The sequence below is a fragment of the Antrostomus carolinensis genome, unplaced genomic scaffold, assembly GCF_000700745.2.
Source record: "Antrostomus carolinensis isolate BGI_N321 unplaced genomic scaffold, ASM70074v2 scaffold8947, whole genome shotgun sequence".
NCBI lineage: Eukaryota > Metazoa > Chordata > Aves > Caprimulgiformes > Caprimulgidae > Antrostomus > Antrostomus carolinensis.
Window position 1 is genome coordinate 1,407 of NW_010325294.1, and position 27,098 is coordinate 28,504.

Sequence of the window (27,098 nt, forward strand, 5' to 3'; positions counted from 1 at the left end):
AGAAAACCACTCTACAGCTTTCTTCAGCAAAGTAGTTTCCAGCAAATTACGGGGTGCCATAGATGAGGGAGCAGAAACACTAAAAGATTATGAATGATACTGCAAATAGAATACACGTTTGTAAGCTATACAGAAAACACACCTACATTACTAAAAGAGTAGGGCACAACACACTACCTATGCATGCTAACGTAAAGATATCAGTAGATGTTCAGTTTCTCAGTTTCTTTCTGTAAGTCAGTGTAGTCCCCTCTGCTGAATGCACTGAGTAGTATATTAACTCATGTTATCTAGGAAACTACACACTTTTAACTCTCATCTCTTAGCTGTTCTTTGTTTTGTTTTATAAAGAAAAACTTTATATTCTCCTTAAGATGGGCCAACTGAGAAAAGCTAGAATAGGCTGAAGAAGACAGCAAATGTTATTTACCTCCATCACTCAAGAGAGATAAAAAGATAAAAACAAATTACATTTGAAATAATCATAATAGCATATCAGTGAATTATCTTTTGTTGTAATTCTACAGCAAATAATTCAGATACATTTCATCAAAGTATAAGATATTAGCAAACCAACTTTGACAGCAGCAAACACCTGAGTCTGTGTAAAGTGCAGATTACTTTGGAAAACACCACAGGGATGACTTCAGATCAATGTTTCCTGTTATCTCATTCTTTCATCAATGTATAACTTACCTCACTGAGCCTCATAACAGAGGCTTTCCCTTATGTCCCACTGAGACAATAAATAAACAAACAAAAAAATCATCAAACAAATAAACTTCAGTATCACAGCTGACCCAATTTGGTTCTTGAATCTCTGTGCTCTTGAATCCTACATATATTATGCTTTCTTAATTCTTAGGAGCTGGAAATCTCTACATCTTTCTACATCTTGCTAGGTTAAAAAAAATCTGGGATGCAATTTATCTGTATCTGGTTCTATGTGAACTTTTACTAGCTCTAATTGCCTTTCTGCTTTGATGTACTCATAAAGTTTTTCAGTGCTTCCATTCCCTTCCCTCCCACTTGGGAAAATATCCCGATCTTCAGAATCTGACCTTTGGCTTATTTCATGAAGACGAAAGCAGAGAATTTATTCAGGCTCAGAGCAATATTAACGTCATTAACCAACTTCCCACTTTATGTATATCCCTCAGTGGCTTCACAGAATACTTGATTGGCTTTTCACTTGTGTATTTAAATGACATAAGACTAGATTTTTGCTACTGAAGTATCTATTTCCTTTGATTATTTTATTGCATTTGTAGCTTTACCTTTTGGTGATATTTTAAAAATTATAAATTTTTAAAAGCTCTTTTTAGCTGGCACTCTGCTTTCCAGACCAGTATTGTCCATTTCCAGTCCTCCTTCCACTCTTCCTTCCAGTACAGTTCTCCTTCCTCTTCAGCAGCTATGGCAAAATCATGTCCTTCTGGTTAGTGCCAGCTTTGGCTACTGATAGTAACAGCATCAGCAAGGTGCCCTGTATGGCCTTGAGAAAGTGCCCCACCTGAATATGTTATGTCTGAGAAGCTAGATTTCATTCTAGCATCTCTCATGTCCTTTAGCTTCTGAGCAGTATCTTTGCTAGGTTTCCCTGAGATATTGCAACCCCAGGAGATGTAGTGTGTTCTGATGAGATTTTCTGTGCCAATGGAAGTAGCAATTTTGGACAATATAAACTCTGAGAGTTTAAACCCTCTAAGTCACTTCAGATAGGCTGGTAAACAGCAATGGCAGTTTCTGTGATGGCCTCTCTGTGATGGGAACTGGCCTTAGTTTCATACCACATGCTATAAACTGTCTCCCTGTTGCAGTTAATTTTATTCTTTTTCCATTTTTGACTTTACGACTGTTCTAATAGTTCACTTACTATGGCTGGGTTCCATATTTTACTTTTTTAAATGACCCTGTCACCAGGGTGATGGTATGCCCTCCCACAAAATACTATGATATGTCTGGTTTACGCAGGGTAAATCAGGAAGTCCTTTCACCCTCTCCCAGGTCTGCAAACATGTGCAGCTCTTTTTACAACATCTATGACAATTGGCCCATAGTGTAAAGATGTAATTTTTTGTGTCTTAAAATGCTCCAACAATTTTCCCTCCTTTGTGTTTCATTTTTTGGCTTTGTGAGTATGGATTGGACAAATAGCTTCCTTCCAAAAGTCCAGGCAGTTGCTACACTGTAGGATGATGGGGGAAGGTTCCTGAGACACCAGCCATGATTCTGAGTGAAGGAAGAGTTGATTACATCAATATCATCCCTGACTGATATTTGACTAACAAATGCTTTAAAAGTTCCAGTGATAAGGATTCTACAGTTTCCATGGGCAATGTATACTGGCACTCAACTATCCTAATGGATTGTGTCCCTGATATCTGAACTAAACATCCTTTGCTGCAACTGAAGCAGTCTTGTACCCTCACCTGTGGATGTGGAGAACAACTTATTGCAGTAATATATTACTTTTTAAAAATCAACATTTATATCTTACAGATTGTATTTCGTAAATGGCTAATATGTCATGCTTCATTTTTCTCCGTATCAGGTCTTCCTGTTTTCTGTGTCAATTATATTTTCAGTATCTTTGCCCATTCTTTTTGCTATGGATTTTGGTTTTTTGGAGATTACAGCTCTGATCGAAGTTCAGAAAAAAAGAATCCATATGAATTTTGGTAGATTGAAAAGACTACTTCATGCATTTTTCATAGTGTATACTTTTACACATAAAATTTACTGCCTCTTATATATCCCAATATAATGTGGTTTTTAAATTAAGTCATTATAATAGCCAGAGCTTTTTCAGTATAATTGCTGCTTAATCTGTTGACCCTCATGAAGTTACTAAAGCTGACTATTCCTATTTAATGCAGTGTTTGTACTTGTTCTTCTTAAATCACATGCTCTTAATTTCAAACCTTTCCTTCAATCTGTCAAACTCATTTTTCATTCTACTTTTTTTCTTCCAAAGTGCTTGCAGCCCCTTTGCCTCTAATCCTATTTGCAATTAATAAGAAGATTTTCTATTCTGTCTTTTCATTCATTAAGGAAAATACCCTGCCCAATGTAGCTCTCCAATTAGCAGTGGCATAATGACAGTATTAGATCAGATACAGTTTTCCCTAATACCTGCTCCCAGTGTATTTGTCCAGACTTGTGTTTCCATAGTTTGGGAGACAATGTCAAAGTTTTACCAAAGTCCACAAGTAGTGCTTCCTATATACCTCATCCAGCTTGCCTGTCATCCAGAACTTCCTATGCCTCAGAAATATTTCTTCTTTTCTCCGTCATATTTCCATCATACAGATGTCATTTACACAATAAAGGATTATAAGCAATATTCCAGTATCAAATCACACTGTTCTCTGTTATGTCATTTGATGCATAATTCTTATTTTAATCTAAAACACTAGTTCCTCTTTTGCACTCCATCATTATTTTCCCATCTATTCTTGTTTTGGTCCTACTATGAATAATTATGTCCCATCCTCAATTTTATTATTTATTATCTTTCTTTATGTCCATACTGCTTATACCCAGCCTGGCATGGCTGCTACTGTGAATAAAAGGATTTTAAAATGTGACATTCAGAGGCCTACACCACCTTCAGAATTCAAGAATATCTCCTCAACAGGGGTCCCAATTCCTGATGGCCTGTACATGGTTTTAACCATATTTATATGTCCAGCATGGAAATTCTCATTATGGATTGAAAATGTTGAAAGTAGTTTAACCTGTGACATAAGAAATATGTGAGCCAATATGCTCTGGAGAAAAGGCATAATCATCTGACACAATATATTGTTTTCGGACTGTTCTCTGCTGAAGCCTTTTGAATATCTAGTAAACACAAAAAAAGATTACATTTCCCACAGCAGGTTTTTTTTCTATATTAACTTTTTTTAATGACTTTGTAAAGATTGTATGAAATTACTGTCCTGCAGGTGGTTTAAAGGTAATTTCTTTATATCATTTTAATGGTTCAGAACAGATATGCTTGCTAATCATCTTGCCAGCTAGGTGCTGCTGTGATCTCTGCACATGATAGTGCTTTTGGCCATGGTCTACTCTCCATTTCCGATTAACTCTGTGGGAACTTTTTAACTTAAGTATGAGAAGAATCAGGCCCTCTGGTGTTTAAGTGGGCTGAGAAAAGCATGAATACCTTTTCACTGACAAGAATCAAAAGAAGAATGGATAAGTGTCCATCCCATCATTGGTATCACTAGGAGATTGCCTTAATTTGGCATCGTAATAGTTTCTAACTTCTAAATGTGACATAGTATTGTTATTGCAAGGCAGAGATAATGTATGGTTACTCTTTTAATGATTTTAAATATAATTTCACCAGACAACAAGGTGAAAAAACTCTGCACAGGAGATCCCTTTTCCACAAAACTCTTATGTCAAAAAGCAGTTTCAAGTGAAAATGGCAAAGGGAAAGGAAAAAGCCAAGGAAAACTTGAATATCTCTGTTACAAATAGCTTCAGACTTTCTTATGTTTGTAAGGATGACTACAGTTAAAATTGACAGAATTAAGTCTGCCTTTGTGTCTTCAGATGCGTTAGTAAAAGTTTCTAATAGAGAAAAAAACTACTTTCAAAACTGACTTTTTTGAGAGAAACTACCAAAAATATATAAAACTGAAAAAAATGAGTCTTTTTGAAAAGCACTATAAAAATACAATCTATGTGATTTTGAAAGATGTGTGTTTTAAAAGACTGAAATGCTGTTTAGCTCTTTGAGCGTGGTTTACTGGAAAAAAAATCTCATTTAAAACACAATTAAACAAACCAAAATAAAGATTTTATTCAGAATACCATTCTGAAATGGTGTAAATCTGGTTTTAGTATTTAAAAGATATTTCTACTAAAAAGTAGAGTTGTATTTGCTTCTGATTGCAGGCATTTGAATCTAGTCTATTAAAAGGGTAGTTTTGAACAGAAAAAAATAAAGAAGAATGTATAGTTTTTCTTGTAAACTTAAATATCAAAAACTTAGTGTTGAGGAATTCCTGTGAGAATTCCTCATTGTTTATATCATGTACACTTCATATGTTAATTCATTGAACTTTGATTAGATGGCTGTGCAATCCTTTCTGCTCAGGGATTATCAATGTCAGGGGTTTTCTGCAAATCTTTAGACATGGAGAACAGTCCATGTTCCTTTAACATACACTGAGTGTACAGGCATTAAGTGAACTATCTTTACGGATTAGGTGCTAAATTTGATATTTTAATAAGTGGATGGTGCCTTGCATTTCAAGTCATGCTGCAGACATTGGTTCTGAGGAATCATCATTTTACAGCTTATTTTTTCAATCTTTTGTTCCAGTTAAAGAAGTGGAGCTGGGTCACAGGCTGTGTTGACACTAGGTAGTGCTCTTCTGGACCTGTCCACTTGCAAGTCTAGTTTAAGTAGAAAGGGGGCTGGATTTTTCAGTGAACATTTTTGATCTTTTAACATGTTTTAAATGTAAAAGACTGGTTCACAGCAACTACAACAATGAATTGACAACTTGAGGATATTTGATTTAATTTCTGTCTTTGCAGGATGTTTGATATGTCACTTATATTCTCTAGTGCTTCGTTCCTTCTCTGTCAGATGATTTTAATGATTCTAGCTCTGCTTCCCAGGAGTGTTGTGGATGAGCTTTAATTAATATCTTTAAAGTGTTCTGAGCTCCTTACCTATGCACTGTAATATCAATATGAAATATGATCAGATTTGAGAAACAATGAAAATCCAAAAGATTAATAATAACAAGATTAATAGTGTATAGAATTTTATGTCTTCCAGTGGCAGCTTACATGTCAGATAATATGATTTTATATCCGTACCTGCCTAGAGGAAGAGAGTTTTTGACTTAAGATTTTTTCTACTCTATTTTTATGTATCATGTCTAAACTAGTTCTGATAGAAAGCATCTGTTCCTTTCAGAGATCTCAATAGTCATCAGAGATTTTCTTTTTAATAAGTAACATATTATTCATCACTGAGGCGATGACCAAAAAAAGTCCAACTCCCACACAGGCAAATTTTATGAAAAGTGAATTTTATACTTCTCACAAAACCTCACGTCAATTAAGGCATTCTTACTACCTTCTCAGGCAAAGGTGTTCAGAATAGTTTTCGCTGCTTCCAGATTTAAAATGTAACTAATTGCGCAGTTTCCCTCAGATTTTCAGTTTGAGACTGACTCACACCCAGTTTGGTCAAAAGTCATTGTCATCTGATGGCCACTTAATGGAGTGCTGAATATTTTGATTGCCATGGTCTTAGTCTTCAGACTTCAGAGGAGTACCTGTCACTCTTGTGTTAAATTCTCACTCCTAATAGTCTTGCAGCAGAAATGCTAGAGTTATGGGCAGTCGTGGAAAGAAAACTAACATTGTCGTGCTTTAAATAAAGCCTTCTTGTGGGAGGCATACTGGCGGATGGGTACTGAAAGATTTCTGCCTCCACTGTTGCAGTAAAGTAAGAGTTTAAAATGATCAACAGCAAGAATAATCATATATATAAAGTATAGCAATTAGGTATTACATATAATTATGTATACAATTATCCTGGTTCCTATGTAATACCTAATTACTATACGTTATATATATGATTATTCTTGCTGTTGATCATTTTAAACTTAAAATATTTAACCCTCACTATACCTAGTCCCTTCTTTGTTTTTCCCTGTTACTATGGGAAATGTAAGACATCATTTATTTTAGCTTGTTTTAGCGAAAGCATCATCTTGCATTAAACTTTCAGTGTCTATTGATAATTTCCTTGTTTGTTTTTAATTAATATTATCAGTCATTCAGCATATGACACTCAAAGTAAATGTTAAGCCTTTGGCAGAAAAAAATCCTATTGGCACTTGATGTGCCACAATAAAATGGCATGCAACTGTTGGTGTTGTTCAGGAAAAGGAGTGCTTTTCTGGGAAAATGGAGTATGACTATCAGCTATCCTGACACTGAAAGCTGCTTGAGAGTGACCAGGCTTATAGCACTGACTTCAGAGAGATAGTACCTCCAACACGCTTGTGGGGACAGCAACATCATCCACAGCTCTCTGGCTCCTGGCAAACCTCCGCATCTGCCGTCCTTCTCCATCCTCCCACAGTGAGGGACCCAGTTGCCTTGCAGCTCCCTCACCACAGCTTCTTCCCCATGATAAACCAGAGTGCAGGACCCAGACTGTCATTGTTTGGGAGCTGCAGATGAGTTACAAGCTATACTTACTATGATCTGTCATTATTGTAGGTTGCACAGTTAATGGTAAAGAGCATCTATGACGAAAGTGTATGAGAAGGACCTAGGAAGTACTGATTTTTTGTATGGCTAATCCAGACTGTCTTTGTGTCTCGATTTTGTTGCTGTACCACACTTCCCCGTTTTTCAAAACCATATGTAAATATCCACTGAAAACAGTAAAAGTATGCCCTATCAAACACACTCACCAGGATTACATGTTGAGATCCTGTACTGCTGTGGATAGCACATCGGTAATGCTGTAAGCACTCAGCTCTGGCAGGATCTATAAAAGAAGCCTTATCCCCATGACTGCCCCTGCCTGGGCAGTGAGCACGTCTCCTTGCAACATGTGATCAGTCTAAGAACCAGTTTACATCAAGCTCACTAATCTTTTGTAGTAAGTGTCACCAGTCACCACAAACAATAGTGTTTGATTGAAATTTCTTCTCTTTTGAAGGAATAAAATTGCAGTTTTGTCTTCCATGAAATAAGGCTCACTGGTTTGTGATTAAGATACATTATACATCATAATTCATTTCCTTGTTTATATGCCTATATATATGATGTGCTCAGACAACATTCTGAAAACAGATTTCTTTCAAGAAAAATCTCTCATGCTTTGAGGTGATAGCTTCTTACATTGTTTTCTGACAACTGGAATTAACAATACCTCTTGCATGAAGTTTAATAAGAATCACTTCCATAGCGTGAATGACTAGCAGGTAACACTTGCTTAGAGGAAAATCTTATTTCCGTATACATAGTTCTTCTAGCTTTTCTGTGCAAGCACAGCTCTAGGAAAAAAAAAAAAAAAATACTAGAGGAGGTACCCTTACAAAATGGTGGTCTAATGATATGAAATAGGATTACAACAGGCTATTTTTGGTTTTTGTTACAACTGACCGCAACTCAGAGCAAAATATTTTTGCGTATCTTACAATTTATGCAAGGTGGTACAGTAACATTTCTTCAGGATTCTGCTGTGGTATAGACACCAACCATTTTCTAACCATTTATTCTAGGAATAAACAGGTAAAGTGGTTGAACTAGATGATCTTTAAAGGTCACTTCCAACCCAAACCATTCTATAATTATATGATTATATGATTCTGGAAGGTTATTTTTATATTAAGCTGATAAACATATGTATATTAAAACACAAAATCTCCACTCATCCAAAACATATATTCAAAAAAAGTATATAATCTAGGAGGGATTTATATGTCTAATTTTATCTCAGTTCATATGAAACTGAGAGAAAAGTAATATATTTCAATGTATTAAGATGTATTATTTTTCCCAGTTGAAACTGACACAAGTTTCTCATATCTAATAAAATATCAGAGTTCAGCTATCAACAGTGCAGCTCCTATTTTTTCTTTCACTTTTTAATATACCTTCCACTTAAAGTGTAAACTCCAGAAACATGCTGAATGTATAAAGCAATTAGTTATGAATAATGTAATAATTGTTTTTACAATATTTTAAATTTACAGATTCCAAATTATGGGACGAATGGTGGCGAGGTAGAGAGTGTCATGGTTCCTTTGTTAGCTGACTATGCATTAAAAAGCTGAATCTCATTATATGTCTAAAATTCCATTTAAAAAAAACCAACATACAGTAAAAAACGCTAGGAAAAGGAGATGAAATTTTTCCATCAGCCCCTTGATACCTGTAGTTTTTAAAATAACACTAATAAAAACTTATTTCGAGCTTTATAAGAGACAGATTAAATCACAAGTTCTGAAGCTGTGGAAGCTACGCCAAGGGTCTAACCTGTTACTCCTATTCATGGAATGCATATAGTATAAATTCAGAATTTGCCTATGGTATGCTCAGCTCACCAGTGCATGACTGCAGTCTCTCATAGGTATAATTCCTACGAAATCCTTGGTGTTAAAATAGTATGAAACTGGAGTACCAAAGTTTTGATTGCAATAATGTACTGAGACAAGGGGAAAAAAGAAAAAAAAAAAGAAAAAGATGGAATGAGTGCTAGGAAGCCTCCTGTGGCAAGGCAACTGTTGGAAAGAAAAATAAATAGACACAGTATGAAACAGTTGGTTTTGATAGACTGTAAACAGTAAAAGTCATGATTTCTCTCTAAGTCATCTGACACCTTAATTACTGCAATTGCTTATTTAATCCCCCTCACATCAAGAAGCAAGCGCAGCTTTATTAGGCAGTTCTTGCAAGTTTATTTTGTTCTCTGTATTCTTCACCAGTATTTATCAATTAACACTGTGCATCAACAACCTGCATTTGTAGCAGCTGCTGAGCTAAAAATGTATTCAGATAGTAGAAGAGTATTCAGAACTGTCATACTCCTTCTAGGAACATGATCAAGTGAAGTTACTATAATAAAATATCTTTTAAACTACAGCTATATGATACCTGAAAGAGAAATATTTATTTGTAAATTTTTCCATACCTGTGCAGCTTAATGATCATTAATGATCTATATTTCTTTCTTTAAGTTTCTGGCCCTAATTTACAGAAGATCAACAAAGTAAATATCTCAGGTTTGGCGCACAGGCGTCTTACAAAATACTGAATTTTATCTTGACTTCTCATGCCACATTGGTTAACTCATATGCAGAATCCTGATAGCAGATCTATTAATACCTTTTAAGAGATCAATTGCTACACTTTAAGTGGAAAAGCATTCAGACTCAAGCTTTTCTTAAAGTATGAACCAGAAATATAGAAGAATCTTTTGAGACCATGTAGGCACATTTTGTGAGAATACAAAATTCCTGGATTCTGGCCACAGGGATTCAACAATTTTCAAAGACATCATTTCCACAGATTTTTTTTATAACAGCTGTAGTGTGGCTTTATTTAGCCAAATTTCTACAGTACATGTTTATTTCCTTTCCAACACTGAGCCAGATGTCAAATGGAAGGCATGGAGGGATTTTTTTTCCTGTTGCTTAGCTGATTGAATCTTTTTCTGTCTTTCCTCTTCCTTATGCTGGTGAAGGTAAGAACACAGTTGTATTACATATAAAATATTGGTGAAATGTGAATAAATTAGTATAGTTAGCAAAAATGGTTGATGTATTCAGTTATCAAAGGAAAATATCATCAGTCATTTTAGTATCATCATGTATTTTAACTTTTTGAACAAAGATTTTCATTGAGAATATTATAAAGTCCCTTCAAATTATATGCTATATATTGTAAGAGAAAATGAATGTATCTTCTTTGCTTTGTTAAATCCCTTTTCTAGGCTAAGTGAATCAAAAGTAGATATATTCCCTATAGAACTGAAACATGTTCCTTAATCTGTTTTTGCACTATGTAAAAATCACTGACCAGCACTTTGAGACTAATGGGAAGGTCTCAGATGGTGCTGAAGGCTTAAGTAAAGGCTTCAGAAAATGAAAGTCAACATTAAATGTAAGAAATATAGAACTGGTTGTAAAATGCACAAGATGAATCTATCACATGTTGCTCCATTTTTTTTTTTTTCTTTTTCCATATTCCAGATAAAATTTAAGAGAAACCTTCTTGTACTGGAATTTTACTAGATAAGTTTATCCAATAAAAGCTGTTTCTGCAAAGAATTATCATGGACTAGATAGTGTTACCACATGCAAACAGAGTTGCAGCAATTTCTTCTGTACCTTGAAAGAGTACAACTCCTGTACTTTAAGATCCCAAAGGAGGCCAGCAGCCCTTGTGATCTGAGTCAGTCTCTGTTAAACTCTTGTAATGCACACTAATGCAATGTTCCTAAGGGAATGTCATGGTGATATTTATCCTTGGCCCGCCTGCTAAGAAAATCCCTGCCAAGCAGGAGAGGAGGCATCTGTATATGTGGTTGAGCAGCATTTTTATGCTAGCAGATATTGGAGGACCCCAGAAAGATTCAGATTCAGTAGGAATTGAATTTGAGAGAAACACCTGAGGAAAGGGCATTTGGATTTTTTTCCTCTCTTTAGTTTGGGGGTTTAACTTGACATTTAAAGTACTAAAACCATCTGCAAAATCATGCCTTGTGCCATTATAGCAAGTTGAACTCTTCCAGATTGGATGAAATAACAAGTTAATTGTGATCTTAATAGATTTCCCAGGTGCTTGCTGCAATCAGACCTACCTTTTTAACAGTCCTCATTGCTCATTAATTATATTTCCTCTCTTAATTTCTCCGTCTTTCCTATTCCTTGAGGAGTATGGAAACCAATACCACTAATCACCTCTGAATTACGCATGTGAATCATCCCAGAAACACGTGATTGGGATCTTTCTCTAGGTTAAGAGGCCATAATAGATACAGAATAATTTCTCATCTTGTGATAGGGACTTATTGTGAACTTCAGTACAGCCAGAGGCTGTGTGTAACAACTAGCTCTTAGGCAGGAATTTTAATTCTACACTAATTAACATGTCCTCAATCCTAAACTACTGTAAATGAGAAATAATTTGAGATGACTGACTCACCTGATATTTCTTTTCTTCCCTATTAAATGTATGGAAACTCTCTGAGAGCTTTATCAAACAGACTTCATTTAATCTGACTGCTATGATTAAAAACTATTTGGATATTTTTTTTCTTGTACCATGTCATATTATAACATAAGTTTCAACTTTAAAGGTGTTACTTGGAACAATGTATTATTTATGTAATGTATGACTGCAATTGAATTATATGTAAATGGGAATACAATTAGAAGCAGAATGTGTGTCGAAAACTGGTATCCATTTTCTTTATTATACTAATTCAATACAAATGTTTAGCAAATGGTTCATGAATAGCACTCTACAGACGACTCTCAGCATATCAAAATGGCACATTTGGATCCTGATCCACAGTATTTTTTGTTGTCTTGAATGAGATCCAGTTCAGCATTTCTCCTTATATGGGCCTTTCTTTGGCTTACCTGTAAAATCAGTGGTCCATTCCATCTTCATATCTGTCTCCATTTCCTAAGTGTCAGGCATTTTTTGAGTTCACAAGACCAATATCATATGTGATCAGAATATATCTTCAATTTTTGTAGATCTATAGAGCTAGTCATATATTCTTTGTTTATCAGCAGCTAACTGTGACTTTGCAAGGACTTATGAAGTCTACAGAGAATCCAGACCTCAACTGTTGCATTCCTCCTTGTAGAAACCAAAGGCAAAAAAATCAGAAAAAAAAAATGCATTTCTTTATAGAATTTTCTGAAGAGTAATGAAAGGTGAACTTCAATGATATAGTGAACCTGAAGGTAGCAGGAAAAAAAGGTTAGACTAACTGTGTTTATGCTTTATGCTGCAGGTTTTTCATCTGATTGTCATTTCCACTGGAAAGTCCAAGACTTGACAACAATTAGAAGAACAGCTATGTGTGCAAGTGTGTGTGGGAATATATGTGCATGTATTGTTATGCACATTGAATGAGTTAACGAACATGCAGCAAAAGCACATTTTCCCAATGGTATTTGATTCATCATGCAACACTGAAAATGCTACATTTGTTCCATATTTGTACCTAAAAATGTAATTTCCTTAGTTTTGAGTGATATTTTCATATGTATGAAATTTCACTTTCTCTAGAAGTATTTTGTGACTCAAAATATTGATTATTCTCTGCATTTACCAATAGTTCTAGAAAAGTAAAATTAATTCAGCTGCAAAATTGACAACCATCTAAATTTGTATGTGAAAATCTACACAACAAAACAGCCAAAATGAAAATCAGTTAGAGATTTCCAAATAAAAGACATCCATAATGAAAAGCTTTACTCCTTGTTGATATGTGGCTCTCTCATATGTGGAATTGCAATACAGCACTCAGATCCCTTGGATGTCCAAGACCTAGTCCTTGCTATCATGGGAAAACCATATCAAATTCCCAAATTCATAAGTGCAGTAAATTTATGAAGCATTGGTTTAAAATTCAGTTTGGAACATACTTCCAGAATTTCAGCTCTGTGGTAGCTAGAAACTTCATCTGATTTCTCACTTAAATTTATTCTTTGCTAATTTACACAAACTTGTCTCCCATAAGCATTATCCATTTTATTTAAATAGCTTTCCTTCTCCTATGCATTTATCCCTGGTGGAATAAAAAGGAAATTATGGAAGGAAATTATGGAAGGAAATTGTATCAACTTTAAGCTGTCCTTTTATCTTGAATTTGTGTTTAAAAAAAAATAAAAGATTAATCCAGTTCACCAAGCTACTCTTTTTTAATATATATACATTGTGTACTTAATATAAGACTCTATAAAGAAATAAAAAAGTGGTGCTTCTGATTACATCACAGTCATAGGCACAGCTACTTATGTCTATAGAATTAAGGAAATCTTTTTAAGTTCTCAACTAAAAGAAATTTAACTTGGAATATGAAGTCTCAAGAAACACATGAAATCATAATCTTAATAATAATTATATGTACCTCTACACATTTTTTTCTTTTTTTTTTACATATGTAATAACAGTGTTCTCCATCCAAAATGTGGGTACATTGATTGTATGACTAAAGAAGGGGTCACATTTGTTTAACATCAGAGAAGTACCACATGCCTTTGACAGGCTGGGAATGTACTATTTACTCCTGTAAAACACAACAATTCAGAGAAGTCAGACATGCTGGGTCCTTCATCAATGTGGAAAGATAAGGATGTATCTGGAAAATAGTTTGCTTGCAACACGTTCTCCAAATATTTTCTAGACTGGAGATGAGTGGTTCATTAATTAAACAAATTGTCTCCTAACTGAATCAAGTTATTTCAGGCACTTCTCAAAATTCAGTCTCCTGGAGTTCTTGTTTGCTGTCAGTCAATGCTAGCAAAAGGGAAATAGGATTAAAAACATTCATTTGCTTGGGTTACAGTGCAACCAGCCTTAACAAATTTAAATAATTTTTTTTTTCTGTTTGTTTGAATGGTCAGCTTGAAACTTTCTACCACTACTAAGTACACATAGAGTATAAGTTATTTTCCCATTTACTTTTATTTGGTTTTCTTCTGTTTCCTTGTGCAAAACATTAGCAATATGATCCAGTTTCAGCTTGTATCTAAGCTGCAGAATGTAAAGGAAAAATGACAGCTAGACGAGGTGTCCTTGATAATTTAAAATTATTATCTAAATTAAATTCTTTAATCAATGCATTTCTGAAAAAATGTAATAGAAAAAACAGCTCAAAAAGAAAAAAAAAATCCTTTTAGTTATGTCATATCTGGGTAATTACTCCAAGAGGTTTGCAGTGTGTGTCTAGTGCATTTAAGCATTAAAAACCAGAAAAATTTTTACAATATTTGAGCTGAAAATCTCAGGAAAATAGACCTGGCCAAATCTCTGTTTCTGAAGATGATATCACAGAAACTGGAAAAAAATATATAAATGTTTAACATTTCTTAAATTAAGTATCAAATTTGATTTAAAAATTACTAAGGACTTGGATTGCTCTTATTTTTCCTCAGCAGCAGATTCTTCCACAATGAAAAATACTCTCTTTCTTGCAGTGTCACAATTGTACTGTGATTTATGCAGATAAATTACAATGAAATACTTTTTCAAATTCTTTTGTTTATGTTCATTAATACAAAGAAGCTTAAAATAATAGTGGGTACTCAGGGAAATCCACAGTATAAAGTCCTCAACCAGTGCAGAGCTAGCTAAAAAGAAAACTAATTTGTATATATGTCGTGGATTGAATTTGGAAGACTGTGGTTCCTCAGCCTCCCAGATCTCCTCCATCAATGCATAACTCTTACAAAGTGTCATCAAAGAGCCTAGATTACAGCAGCCTAAAATCTGCTTCAAATTTTGCCAGAGCCAGTGTAGAAGACCTTGAAACCATTTTCTTTTCAACTGCAGTCTACCATTGCAGGTACAGAATAAATCTGGAGCAGGAGAGATTCTCTTTCATTAATTTCTTCACTTTTTAATAGAAAATAATTTTAATTATGTAGCATGCTGTTTTTACACTGAAGTTTTTCATTCAGCAAACATAAAATTAGTATAAAACACAGTATGTCTTTGAAGCAGAATTTCTGATAGATTTCTCTCAGAGAATTGCTAAGTGATAATATAATTTGAAATGTAAAACAGAACATTTATATGGATTAGTCCTTATTACAGAAATAAATTGTCTATAGGCCATGCACTTATTTATTAATTAGATCCTGCAAACATATTTATAAAGAATAGCCAAGAAAAAGTCCCATTGAAATGTCATTCTGACTTTACCAGGTGAAGTTCTGTTTGTTCCATCACTAAAAAGCAACCTAATTATGTCATATATTATTCCAGAACTCTTCAGAATATTGTAAACGTGCAAAAGCTATTCAACTGGGCTAAGGCCAGGGAAATTAAATTTTGAATTAGCTATTCTTTGGGGAAAATACGTTTAAATGGAGCCTGAAAGTTACAGAACGTGCAATACCCAATTAAATTTGATCTTTACAGGATCAAGCCCCTTCTCTACGGAAGAAGGGTACATTAAGCACTTGTATTCTCACCTGCACTGAACAGAGAATGAATCACAAATCAAAGAGTGATGACCCAAGTAGTACACTCAGCTGGATTGCTTTATTCCTGCACAGCAGTAGCCTAATGATCCAGAAGGTAATCCTTGTTGTAATCCTGCAGCTATGGATGAAAGGAGACCCTCACCCCCTCATTACTGGCACTACACTTTAGCATCATATTTTAATATGTGACATAAATGCACAAGTGAGTGCTTGCATGGCTCTCTCTTCCTTCTTCCTTTTGAAGAATTAATGCTGGTGATAGGTTAGTGTGTAACCTATACCACCCATTACTCACAGAGCAAGCCAAAGTACATATAGCTCTGTTCTAATCTCCACAATAACCTGCTAGGGGTTTTTTGTGAATTGACCTCCACTTTGCCTTCTTTAAGCTGGTAGAAGCCAACAAAGGGCCAGGGGTGCTGCTGCCATCACCATATACCATGGATGATGGAAGGGCAGTGTGAGGGGTGCACTTGTCATCTCCCTTAACTCCAGGGTTAAGGAAATTGGATTAAAAAATACAGGCTATAGCCATGTAAAAGAATACATTCAGAGTTCTAGGTGAATCTACCTAATAAGCTGGGCATCTGCCTGTTTATGAATCCAGTTTTCCCTTACATGCATTTTAGACTGAATTAAGTGGGTCCCCCTCCACTCACCCCAAAAAAGACGTTGTGTTTCAAGTGCTTGGTGATTCTGCTTCCTCAGCTTTTGGAAATTCAGAAATGTTTGAGAAGCAACAAAAAAACCAAAAACCAAAAACCAAAAACCAAAAACCAAAAAACAAACAAACAAACAAACAAACAAAAAACAAACAAAAAAATGCAGACTGAAAAATCAGCTCTTCCAAGACCCTCAAAACAGAGGTCCTCAAAAACATTAGTCACTTTTCCAAAATGACTGCAATAAAGAAGAGACATTCAGAGTAATTTAGTAATTCCGAAGGTGAAGATGCATCTGGTAAACTGTAATTTAGGAGTGCTAAACTCACTCCATGACCCCACTGTGCATGGGGCTGCAGCACAGTCTTGGAAATGAAGAGTTGTTTACAAGATGAAATAAGACAGACCTTGTTTCTTCAGCCTAACAAAGCAAAGGCTGGGAGGGAAATGCAGTCTATAAATACAACTCCCTGAGAAGATCAATGGTACTCTTAAAATGAGGACATTAGGATGGCAACAAATGTTGGTAAGATGCCTGTCAAATATTTAGACTGCCAGTTAAAAGAAGATTCCCAATGAGTACAGCCACTAGATCCAGAAGTTGCCATGCAGCAGCAGAATTAGGGGACAAACAACCCTGTTGTGCTCCTGGTGGAGTTTGTGGAGTTAATGAGCAGCTCTACGTAATACGAGGTCCTCTGACAGTAAGGGATTACTCTTTCTTTCTTCGCAAAGTAAGACTCTTAAATGTACAGGGAACAAAAAGCTATATATAAACTAGTTTTAGCATCAGGTACTTTTTTGAAGACACAGCCTTCACCTGCTCTATTCCAACATTTACCAGTTTCTTCTTTTGTCATACTACACGCTTCACTTTTCAAAACCAGAGCTCTAGCATCAGCCTTGTAATGTTGCATGCAATGCGCTGCTTGGGAAGGAATCACCAGACAGGACTGAAACCACCAGCACCAAATCTAGAATTTTTCAGACTGTTCTTACTTTTTAAACGATTCAATCTTTCTGCATAAATTATATAACCCTAGCTTTGTCATGAAGAGTATTCCTAGAATACAGCAGTTTGCTTTCTATACTCCCTCCTAAGAAGCAAAATTGCTTGCTTAAAACAGCGTGCAGATGTTTTGGCTGTGATTAGAGGAAGAGGGATTGGCTGAAAGACAAAGATGAAGAGCTATGTTACAACAGCAACAAATGTTGATAAGGCATCTGTCAAACATACTTGTGACCATTTCCAATAAAAAGGATTTCAATAGTATACAAAATAAACAAACAACTAGGAGACACCCAGTCTCTGTATAAATGATTTATTCTTTATCAAAAAGCTGATGTGCAAGACACGTCCTACCATTTCGCAAAGTGCCAACACTATCAGGTAATTTTACAAGCAAAACCAGAGATCATTCTGGTTTTCTTCTACCCAGTCAATAGCCTAGCTATTTCATATGGTACTGGCAAAAAAAAAAAATGCTGGTCTGTGTACATTTCCTAAGAAGAAAGCTATTCACTCACTCATTTCATCTAACAAGATGATACAGTGACTCTTTTTAGCTTCTCTTCTGCTTTCCTTCATGCCAAAAAGAGGATATGTGTTGGACAAGAGCAAATTCTGACTTGACAACTATTAAGTAATAGGATAAATATATTAAAAAACCTTTATAACACCTGTTTGGAAATAACTTTGGCTCTTAGATGCTGTGGTCTCATTGAAATGTTAAATAGGGCTTCTAACTGTCCAGGTCAGTTCCAGAAAAGATCCAGAAAAAGGATCTCATGTACCAAACTCACATACACTTTTAAATGTATTATCGTATGCAAAACCCTATGTAGTATTAAATAATTCACTCAGTGGGTAAGGACAAGATCTTTTTATCCTTTTTTTTCCTCATTATTGAAACATTCTCCATTCTTTCCCAAAAAACATTCTCTATTGAAAATATTCTCACCACACAAATGGTGCTATTTTTTTTTCACTGTATCATTATAATTTATGTCAGTTTCAGCTGAATCTTTGAATAATCAGCCATATTTTTATTTACAGATGTTGATCAGTTAAGTTATTGAAAATACTTATGCTTGTAAGGGAAAACTGGTTTCTCCCATCCCTACTGTGTGGCCTGTATGTATCTGTGTATAAAGCTGAAGTAAAACTTTTCCTGTATGCTTACTTCAGAACCAGAAGATTCATCAAATTATTCTTTGAACTTTATAAAGTTTGATGTAAAAAGCTGGTGTCTAGTTTCCTACTTCCATTCCTAAGCCAGCTTATCAACCTGGCAAGCAATCTCTCTGTGACTGTTCCAAAGCAGAATGGAGAAAAGCTGAAAATACTGTAGATGCCCAAGCCAGCACGAGCCCCAGGAGGCCACACGTTCTGTTTGATGTATCCAAGGAAAGGTCAGCCTTCTGCACCAGTCACAAACCAAATGAGAAATCTCCACTGGGAAGTCAGGGTCTGCTTGTGAGCCAGACAGGTTGCTCCTGCAAATCTAGTTGGGCCAATTCTATGCAATACTCATCTCCATAACCAAGGTTGGCTGTTAATGGATTGCTGCATCATAAATTTAAGATCTGTTGTAATTATTTATCTCAAAAACATAGGTATACATTCATACACTAACTTTACAAGCCAAAGATAAGAGTATTAACAAAGAGTGGGGAAGTTTGTGGTAAGTGGAGGAGGAGAGAGAAAATAAGGAAAAATAACAGAGGTAGTGGAAAGCACAGGCAGTATCACCAGAGGCAATGGACAGCTTTTCCCATTTACATTTCCCTAATGTCTTGCAAGCAAATAAATTCTGCCTGTATACATAGATATTAGAAAAAAAATCTTCACTGAAAGGGTTATCAAGCACTGGAACCTGGAGCAAACTGCCCAGGGAAGTGGTTGAGTAACCATCCCGGAGGTATTTAAAAGACATGTAGGTGTGGTGCTTAGGGACAAGGTTTAATGGTCTGACTTGGCAGTGCTAGGTTTATGGTTGGACTTGATGATTTTAAAGGTCTTTTCCAAACTAAATGATTCTATGAACTCTTCCCAAAAGGTCTTTCTTTGGGGAGAATTCAATATTCCTATATATGGAGTTATGCTTTGGATCCAAGTTATCTACTTTTATGTTTTTAAACAGAAATTTTGTCTCAGACTTTCAGGTGAAACAAATATTCATAACCCCTCAAACCCATTTAAAATATCAGAGGAGCTGTTAGGGTTTTATTAATTTTTAATGTGTTTTTACTGGCTGTAATTTTAAAATGTTTTGTCAACTTTTGTAATTCTCACAGTTTTATACACAATCCTAAGGGCTGCTCGAGTGGGTGATGATTGTGCAGATGCACACATGCGTGCAAATCCTCTCTGTGGATTCAGGACCGGAAGATATCCCTTTCCAGTGCTGGTAAAGATTCACTTCAAGGTAACTTCAAGGTAATTCTGTCCCTTTCTCTAAGAGCTCCATTGTGTAGGTTCAAAAAGAAAACCCCATTTAATTAAAAACCAAACAAAACCAAAAAAAACCCTTCCACTTTTTTTCTATCCTCTATGATTGCAGTTATTCTTTATCCTGTGTTAGAAGTGAAATTACGGAGAAACATGGTATTTCTTTAGCATATACCCCAATAACCCTTCACAGTTTTATTCCTTCCTCCTAGGTGGTTGCATTCTCTCTGCCAGTGATGCTCTCCTAATTTCCCAGGTATTTGTTTTCCCCTTAGCAGTTCTCTTGCCACTCTCTTTGGAGCCACCCCTATCATTCTCCTAATTGACGTAACACTCTGATTGTACATTTTGCAGCTGGCTTGCATGTGTCAAGATTCATTGACAGACTGAATATTTGTCTCATTCAGTGAAATGTTGCAATTTTAGCTTCAATTTTATCATTTAACCTTACCATAACCACTTGCCCGTGGAGGTGAACAATGTTATCACTTCCACAATTAATAAGTCTCAATGTATTAATTAGGCCTTATATGTTCTATAGAATGTCAAAAGTTGCTATGACAAGTTAAAAGCCATCCTTTGATGCAAATATCAAGTCACATTTATTATTCTGGAGGCTATTATCTCTCCTTTTAGTGCTAGATTTTGCTAAAATGTATGTAAAATTTAGCATGCCTTTCAGACTGCCTATTTGCTAACTCTCTGAGGAAGCTTTCATGGTATTATTTTAGTTATTTTAATAAGAGCATTAATTTTGTATTTGATAATATATATATATATACACACACAGATATATATATAGGATTTCCTAATAAACATCCCTTTTTCTGTAACCCACTCCATTGTTACAGAGAAAATACCTGTTCTAAGGTTCTGCAGTTTTCTATGGAGAACAAAATATTGGGAAGATTAAACATTAGACATGGAAGACAAGCTATTCCATCAGGTGCCTTATTGGTAAACTGCATATAAATAAATAAATAAAAGCAAATTTAGAAAAAATATATATTTCTGGAATTGCCAAGTCAAAAGTTTGAACACTAATTTTTCTTCAAATTGAGTGAATGAACAGTATGTATATTCAAACAAAAAGTTCTGTATATGAAGACCATATGCAGGTTTGCTTATGGTTAATTTCTTTCACTTACTTTTTAAAGATTACTTATCACAGAAATCCTAAAAAAGTTCAAACTACACTGAAGAATATTCCCAATTAAGTACTACAGCATCAGTCTGTTAGTACCCTTCAAGTATTTCCAAAGCCACTTTTGCACTCAAATTTTCATAATAAGGTAGAAATTGAGAGTGGACCACCATTAGTGGACCACTTTTCAAGAGAAGACTTCAGAATTACATGTAACCATTAATTGGCTTAGGCTAAAATAAATTCTGTCAAGGCTTGCTGGAAATAGCAATAATAGAATCTGATCTGTGCAAGTTGTTTTCCTTTTGACATGCAGCTGCCAACATTCAAAAAAATTACAAATCAGGCGGCTACATATTTATGAGAACTAGTCTCCATAAATCTCAAATTTTACCATGTTTGAAGCTTCTTTCTAAATGTGAACAGTAAACTTGTAAGTGAAACTTGTAAATCAGTTTTATCACTGTCTATGTGTGCATATGTGTGATACATAAATATATTTGGAATTCCAAATTGAACTTGTAAGTAGGTCTGATAAGTTTTTGTACTTCAAATTTCATCTTCTTCTAGGAGGTGGGAAGGGAGTCATGGAAGAGTTATGGCTGGTATAAAGCATGAATATGCATTTCATATGTTGTGAATGCAGTACCACACCCTTTGCTTACCGCAATGGAACTATCAGTTCTTACAACAGTAAATAATTCTTTAGGAAATTATCAAATTGGTTAAATCTACAATTTTAATAAAATATAACCGGATCTTGATTCATCACAACAATGAATCAGCTGCAAATTTCCAGTTCCATAATAAACTACAATGAAATAAAGCTAAAGAAATAGGGACTGGAGTCTTAATTCCTTATCTTTCTAATATAACATAGTATATCTCAGTTAAAAAATAGTATCTTCCTCCAGTACTATAGTAGACACAGAACCTCTACTGTTCAAGGTACCTGTAGCACTGATTCAAGCCAGTAATAGTTTGCCATGATAATAAAATTATTTATTGTCTGCATATTATGTAAATTACATTCATTCTGAAAAAATAGTAAAATATCTTCAGAACTATTTTATATCTAAGGAATAGTTTAATCATCAAAGCTACAGACAATTAAATGGAGAATAACCAGTGACTTTAGGCATCAAACGAATCAAGGGATAACACTCTGCATGCTTTGTCAGCTCCAAAGTACCCAAAACACAACTGAAAATAAAGGGTATATTTCTGATCTTAATATGTGAAATTTTAACATGTGAACAAGAATTAAAGATGCTGTTGGGTCAAAAAACATTCAACACTTTTTCATTTTCTCTAGTTGCTTGGCAAGCCACTAGAAAAGCATTCCCTTTTGCTTGGCAGTAACCTTCAGAGATCTTCATAATTCAGTTTTACATGCTTCACACATTCTTTTCCTCATGTTTTTACACTTGTTTATGAAGTTATCTGAAAATGTATCGATATTATCATAGAGATTTACCTGAAATTGAACCGCATCTAAAATAAGCTAATTTATTAGTAATGATGGGCTCTTTTCAGCTGCACACTCATTTTCAAACAAATTTATTGAAGTAAAGGATTTACAGCATATGGACTCACAGACTTCTCATGAGTTAAACTGGCATCCATATGTACAGCTTTCAGTAGAGAACTCTAGAGTAATATTTACAATGTAAATATCAACTTTTATTACATAAGAAACAAATATATCACAACTTTCACTTCACAACATATTTGTTCTGGTTTGATGACTAAAGGCATCTCTTTGAAATACTATGTGGAACTCAAAAATAACTTGTTCTTGTCATAGACTTTACCAGGTGTCCTTCAGAGGTCCTGAAAAGCAAAGGAGAAACATGTTTTAAAAGCCATTTTCGTAAGCGGTTGCATCATGAGGCGTATAAAAGCAGACAGCAGATAAGAAATAATACTTGATATAAAACAACTGCTGCACTTGGGGCTGACAAGAGTGAGATGGAACTACTTGCAGGAGCTGGGTTGGCATTACAGCCAGCAGACAAGGCTGTAGCATGAAGAAGAAACGTTGAAGGACTAGGCAAAAACGTTACTGCACATTATCCTACAGTGCAGAACAGCTCACTTTGCAAACAACTGTATCTTTGAAATGAATACACGAATTCAGGTTGCTTGATACACACACCATCAGCCACCGGGCACTGCGATAAAATGAGCAGTAGCACCCAATACTGCATAAGTGATTCACCTATAGGGAGATCTGGATCATCTGTGCAGTCCATAAAAAGGGAAAGGACTGAAAATACTTCCAGGAAGACACCCGCAACCTGCTGCACCACTTACCCTCTCTTGCTTGGTCCACGCCAGAAGTTTTAGAAGGTGCAGAATCCAGGAATAGATTTTAGTATTTTTTTAAATAATCTTTTCTAGAAATAACATTTCTTTCCTGAATCCCGTAACTTCAAAATTGTTCTGGTCCTTGATGCATAAGCAGTTTCTGCTCTTTCTAATCTTTGGGAACTTTAGAGGAACTGCCATATTTGTGGAAAGGAAAAGAATAGTTTCTTTCAGTCTTGGAAGGAAACAACAGTTTGGATAAACGTCTTTTCTTCCACTGCCTTATATTCAAGAGTAGCCTTTTTTTCTTAGTTGTAGTTCAGATACAGCTGAATGCCAAAAATCATCCTATCATCAATTTCATAATACGCTTTTGAGAACACCAAGCCAAATTCACTTCTACGTTACCCTTTTGGTTTTATGCCCCTGCAAGTGCTCTGATGTAGAAGGGTTTACATCTCAGAAAAGCAAAGAAACATATTTGTGAATAATTTTAGAAAAAAATTAATAGATAAATGGAAAACAGTAACTGCAATATTTGCATGTCAGACGATCCCTCTGCAGCACCTTAGATGGGAGTCAAGTGCTTTCTTAATGCTTAGGGTTCATGTTGCTGATCCTCTTAGTTCTAGGGGCAACTGCCTTCTAATGAAATAGACGTTAAACAAAATGTGCAGCTTTTTTTTTATTATTAAAAGAAATATCCTTGAGGTTGTTCTCTGAAGAAATAATAATCTTTGTAATTAAAAATGAGTCAATTCTGGTTTTATGCTGCAGTGCACACCAGCTGAAACACCCAAGTGAGTTAGGTGCATTATTAACAGTACCATTTAATTAGGAATTTTCAATAACAGCAATCATGGGATAACTTAATTAATGTTATTAAAATGATTATTATATTCAGACACAATCCCTATGGAAACACGCAGCATTTCATGGAACACGGCTTTTTCCTAGATGATTCTGCTTTTCTGATAAGCCACACTTCATCTATAATTAATCTCATTTTATGGGTCAAGTCAACTAACAGATAGCAAAAGGAAAGAAAATCTGGGCATACCAGTGGGAGGTGGCTCAGCAGCTCATCTACAGAATCATAGTTTTCTGAAAAGGAAGGTTCAAGAAGTTCTGCTTCGTCTCGAAGTTTAGCAGGGTTTAGCTCTTCCTGGCTGTTGTGGATCAGAAACAAGTTTTAATGCCCTCAGAAGAAAAACTAAACAAGCAAGCAAAGCCTTCTTATAACTGTAGCTATCACATGTTTTGTTACATTTATACCAAAGTGTTATAAATCACATGAAATAGCATGTTTAACAAGTGAAGAGACATGAGATTTACAAGCAATTGTCTAAATGAGTGAATATACAAACAGAATACAAGCTCTACAAAAACATATGCTGGCAATTATCTACACTGATCAGGTCTTATAAATTTTCATTTTATGTGCTTACTTAAAGGCAAATTTTCAACAAATTGTGCATTTTTTTAAAAAAAATTGTTGTTCATGTTCCGTAGCTCTGTGGATTTTTCTTTAAGAGGCTTTTTTAATAAATAAAAGTACTTTAAGAATCTGTGAGAAGCTTTTTAAAATTGCCAGATGCTATCTCCTCTTTATTCTTTTATTCTAATCTAATTGTAGTGTCTGTTCCAGTCTGGAAGAAAACGATGTCTGTGTTTGAAAACCATGTTATAAACTACGTTATAAAGTCATTAATGTTCATTGCCTTCTGTTTGTCCTCTCTGCATACCTACACGGGTATAAATCTTTTCTGTCTTAGTATTATATAAGTGAGGAAACAACATATATTTGCTTTCTTGTAGTACCTTCTTTTTCCAGTTAAAACTGAGTTTAAGTATTTCTTCACAGCCATTTGCTTTCGAAAGCGGCTGTAGTTGTCAGTGAAGACAGCGTCAGAGTGGCGTTTGACAGGACTGTCCTGGGAGCTGGCAATACAACAATTACAAAGAAAAAATTAATAGACAATATCAGTTTAAAAGAAGACATGATTAAATGAGTGAAACAAAATATATAATGTTGATTAGCTAAATAAAATCAAATTTTCATTTCAGCTTTCATTTCCAGCTATGGCTTTTCTTCTGTTGAGAAGAAGCTACTGCTTCTATTGCTTACTAGGTCTTTTAATAGCAAGGATCGAATTCTAAGGATCGGTATTTAGTCATTTTGAGCACACCTTCTACTCATTTTTTTCTCCTGCTCAACCTTGCCATGGCCATGCAGTTAGGATCCATACTCAATGACTTCTAGAGTCCCTGCCCTAGGAATGCTCCAGGGTCAAATGAATGAGTGTGGATTTAATTACTCCCTCCTGTCTGTTCTTGTAGCCCAGGTTACTCCTTTTTGTAAACTGACTTTATTCTGATTTCTATCATCTGCATATATATATTTTAGTACAATGCCTAGGTGCACACTGGCTTAAGTCACAGTAAGTTCTAATGGGACCCAGCCACAGATCACACTGAACTCATTGAGGATGGAGCCTGCCTCTGAAGAAAGTAAGAGTGTGGCATCACACACATAGCCAAAAATGCTTGTTTTAAGGAGGTATGAGGAGACAAAACACACCTTGTGAAACCCAAATTTGAAGGTCTGTTTTTCATGCACAATCTTGGGAAGCCTCAGAGCGTTCTGCTTTGAATGATCTATGTTAGTTTATAGCCTATGAGAAACTGGCACTATATGTTCTGGAACGAAGGCGGCACTGACATAAATGCAGGACCTAATTTTCACTCAGCTTTTGAGCATTCATAAGAACTGTCATACTGGGTCAGATCAAAGTATTCTACTATTCTGTCCCCAAAAGTGCCCAGCAGCTGCTGCTTAGGAATACGAAAACAAGGGAAGTATGCCATGATCCTTCCCAGCATCCTGCAACAATTAGTTTATCAATGTCCTGGTCTGGAAGTTGCATCCCGATCTCTTGTCTATGGATTTGCCTCATTCTTTTGTGAGTCTTTCTATAATGCAGATCTCCCACGCATATTGGTCTGGCAGTATGTTCTACAGTAGGAAAGAAAAAAATTCCTTATTTTCACTGTAAACTAATTGTTTCTCAAATTCATTGAGTATGCCCCTGTTTGTATGTAAGTACTGAGTAATTGATCAGTTTGTATTCACTTTTGCCATTCATCCTCCAAGATAGCAAAAACACCATCAGATAAAAAAAAAAAATAGCAAATTGGCGTGACAATCAGTGTAATATTGCCAGTATTTACTATCAGTGCTATGTGCAGTGTCTGCTGCTCTACTCCTCACAGCTGTATCAGGAATAAATAGTAACATATTAATTTAGTAACAAATACCACTAAGTTGTTATATAAGATTTTCAGCTTCCCCATTATTATATCAATTTCTCTTTCATTATCTCTAAATCATAAAAATGAGAACTTAGGTACAAAAGGATAAAAAATTGCCAATGAAGCCAGCTAGGAAAAAACTCTACCTAATGTAAGTGTCACCTCACCTAACTCGTTTTCTAATAAGCGAATGTAGATATCTCTTCACAGCAAGTTTAGCCAAAAGATGGCTGTAGACACTGGTGAAAATTCCATCAGCGTGCCTTGCATTTCTGAAATGGACAATAAATAAACTCTACAATACAACCTGGGTTCATATCATTTTGATTATGTTCATTTTGTAAACATGCTGCTTTCCTTATCTATTGTACATATTAAATTAAGCTAACTGCATAAAACAACTTCCAGATTTTCACGATATACTTTTTAGCCCTTCCTGTGAAGTGAATGAACTCATCATGCCAGAACAGCAACGCAATCAACATTTC

At 35.2% G+C, this 27,098-nt stretch overlaps 1 protein-coding gene across 1 annotated transcript in view; it reads right to left on the reverse strand.

Moving 5' to 3' along the window:
- Positions 1-22,545: 22,545 nt before the first annotated feature.
- LOC104527432 (VIP peptides) overlaps positions 22,546-27,098 on the reverse strand; it is a gene marked incomplete at its 5' end in the record, with an annotated part of 4,850 nt that continues 297 nt past the window's right edge. Inside the window, 4 exons of the mRNA XM_029085749.1 lie at positions 22,546-22,821; positions 24,359-24,467; positions 25,120-25,239; positions 26,778-26,882. Of these exons, the coding sequence (XP_028941582.1) occupies positions 22,813-22,821; positions 24,359-24,467; positions 25,120-25,239; positions 26,778-26,882 (343 nt within the window). The remainder of the gene's footprint in view (positions 22,822-24,358; positions 24,468-25,119; positions 25,240-26,777; positions 26,883-27,098) is intronic.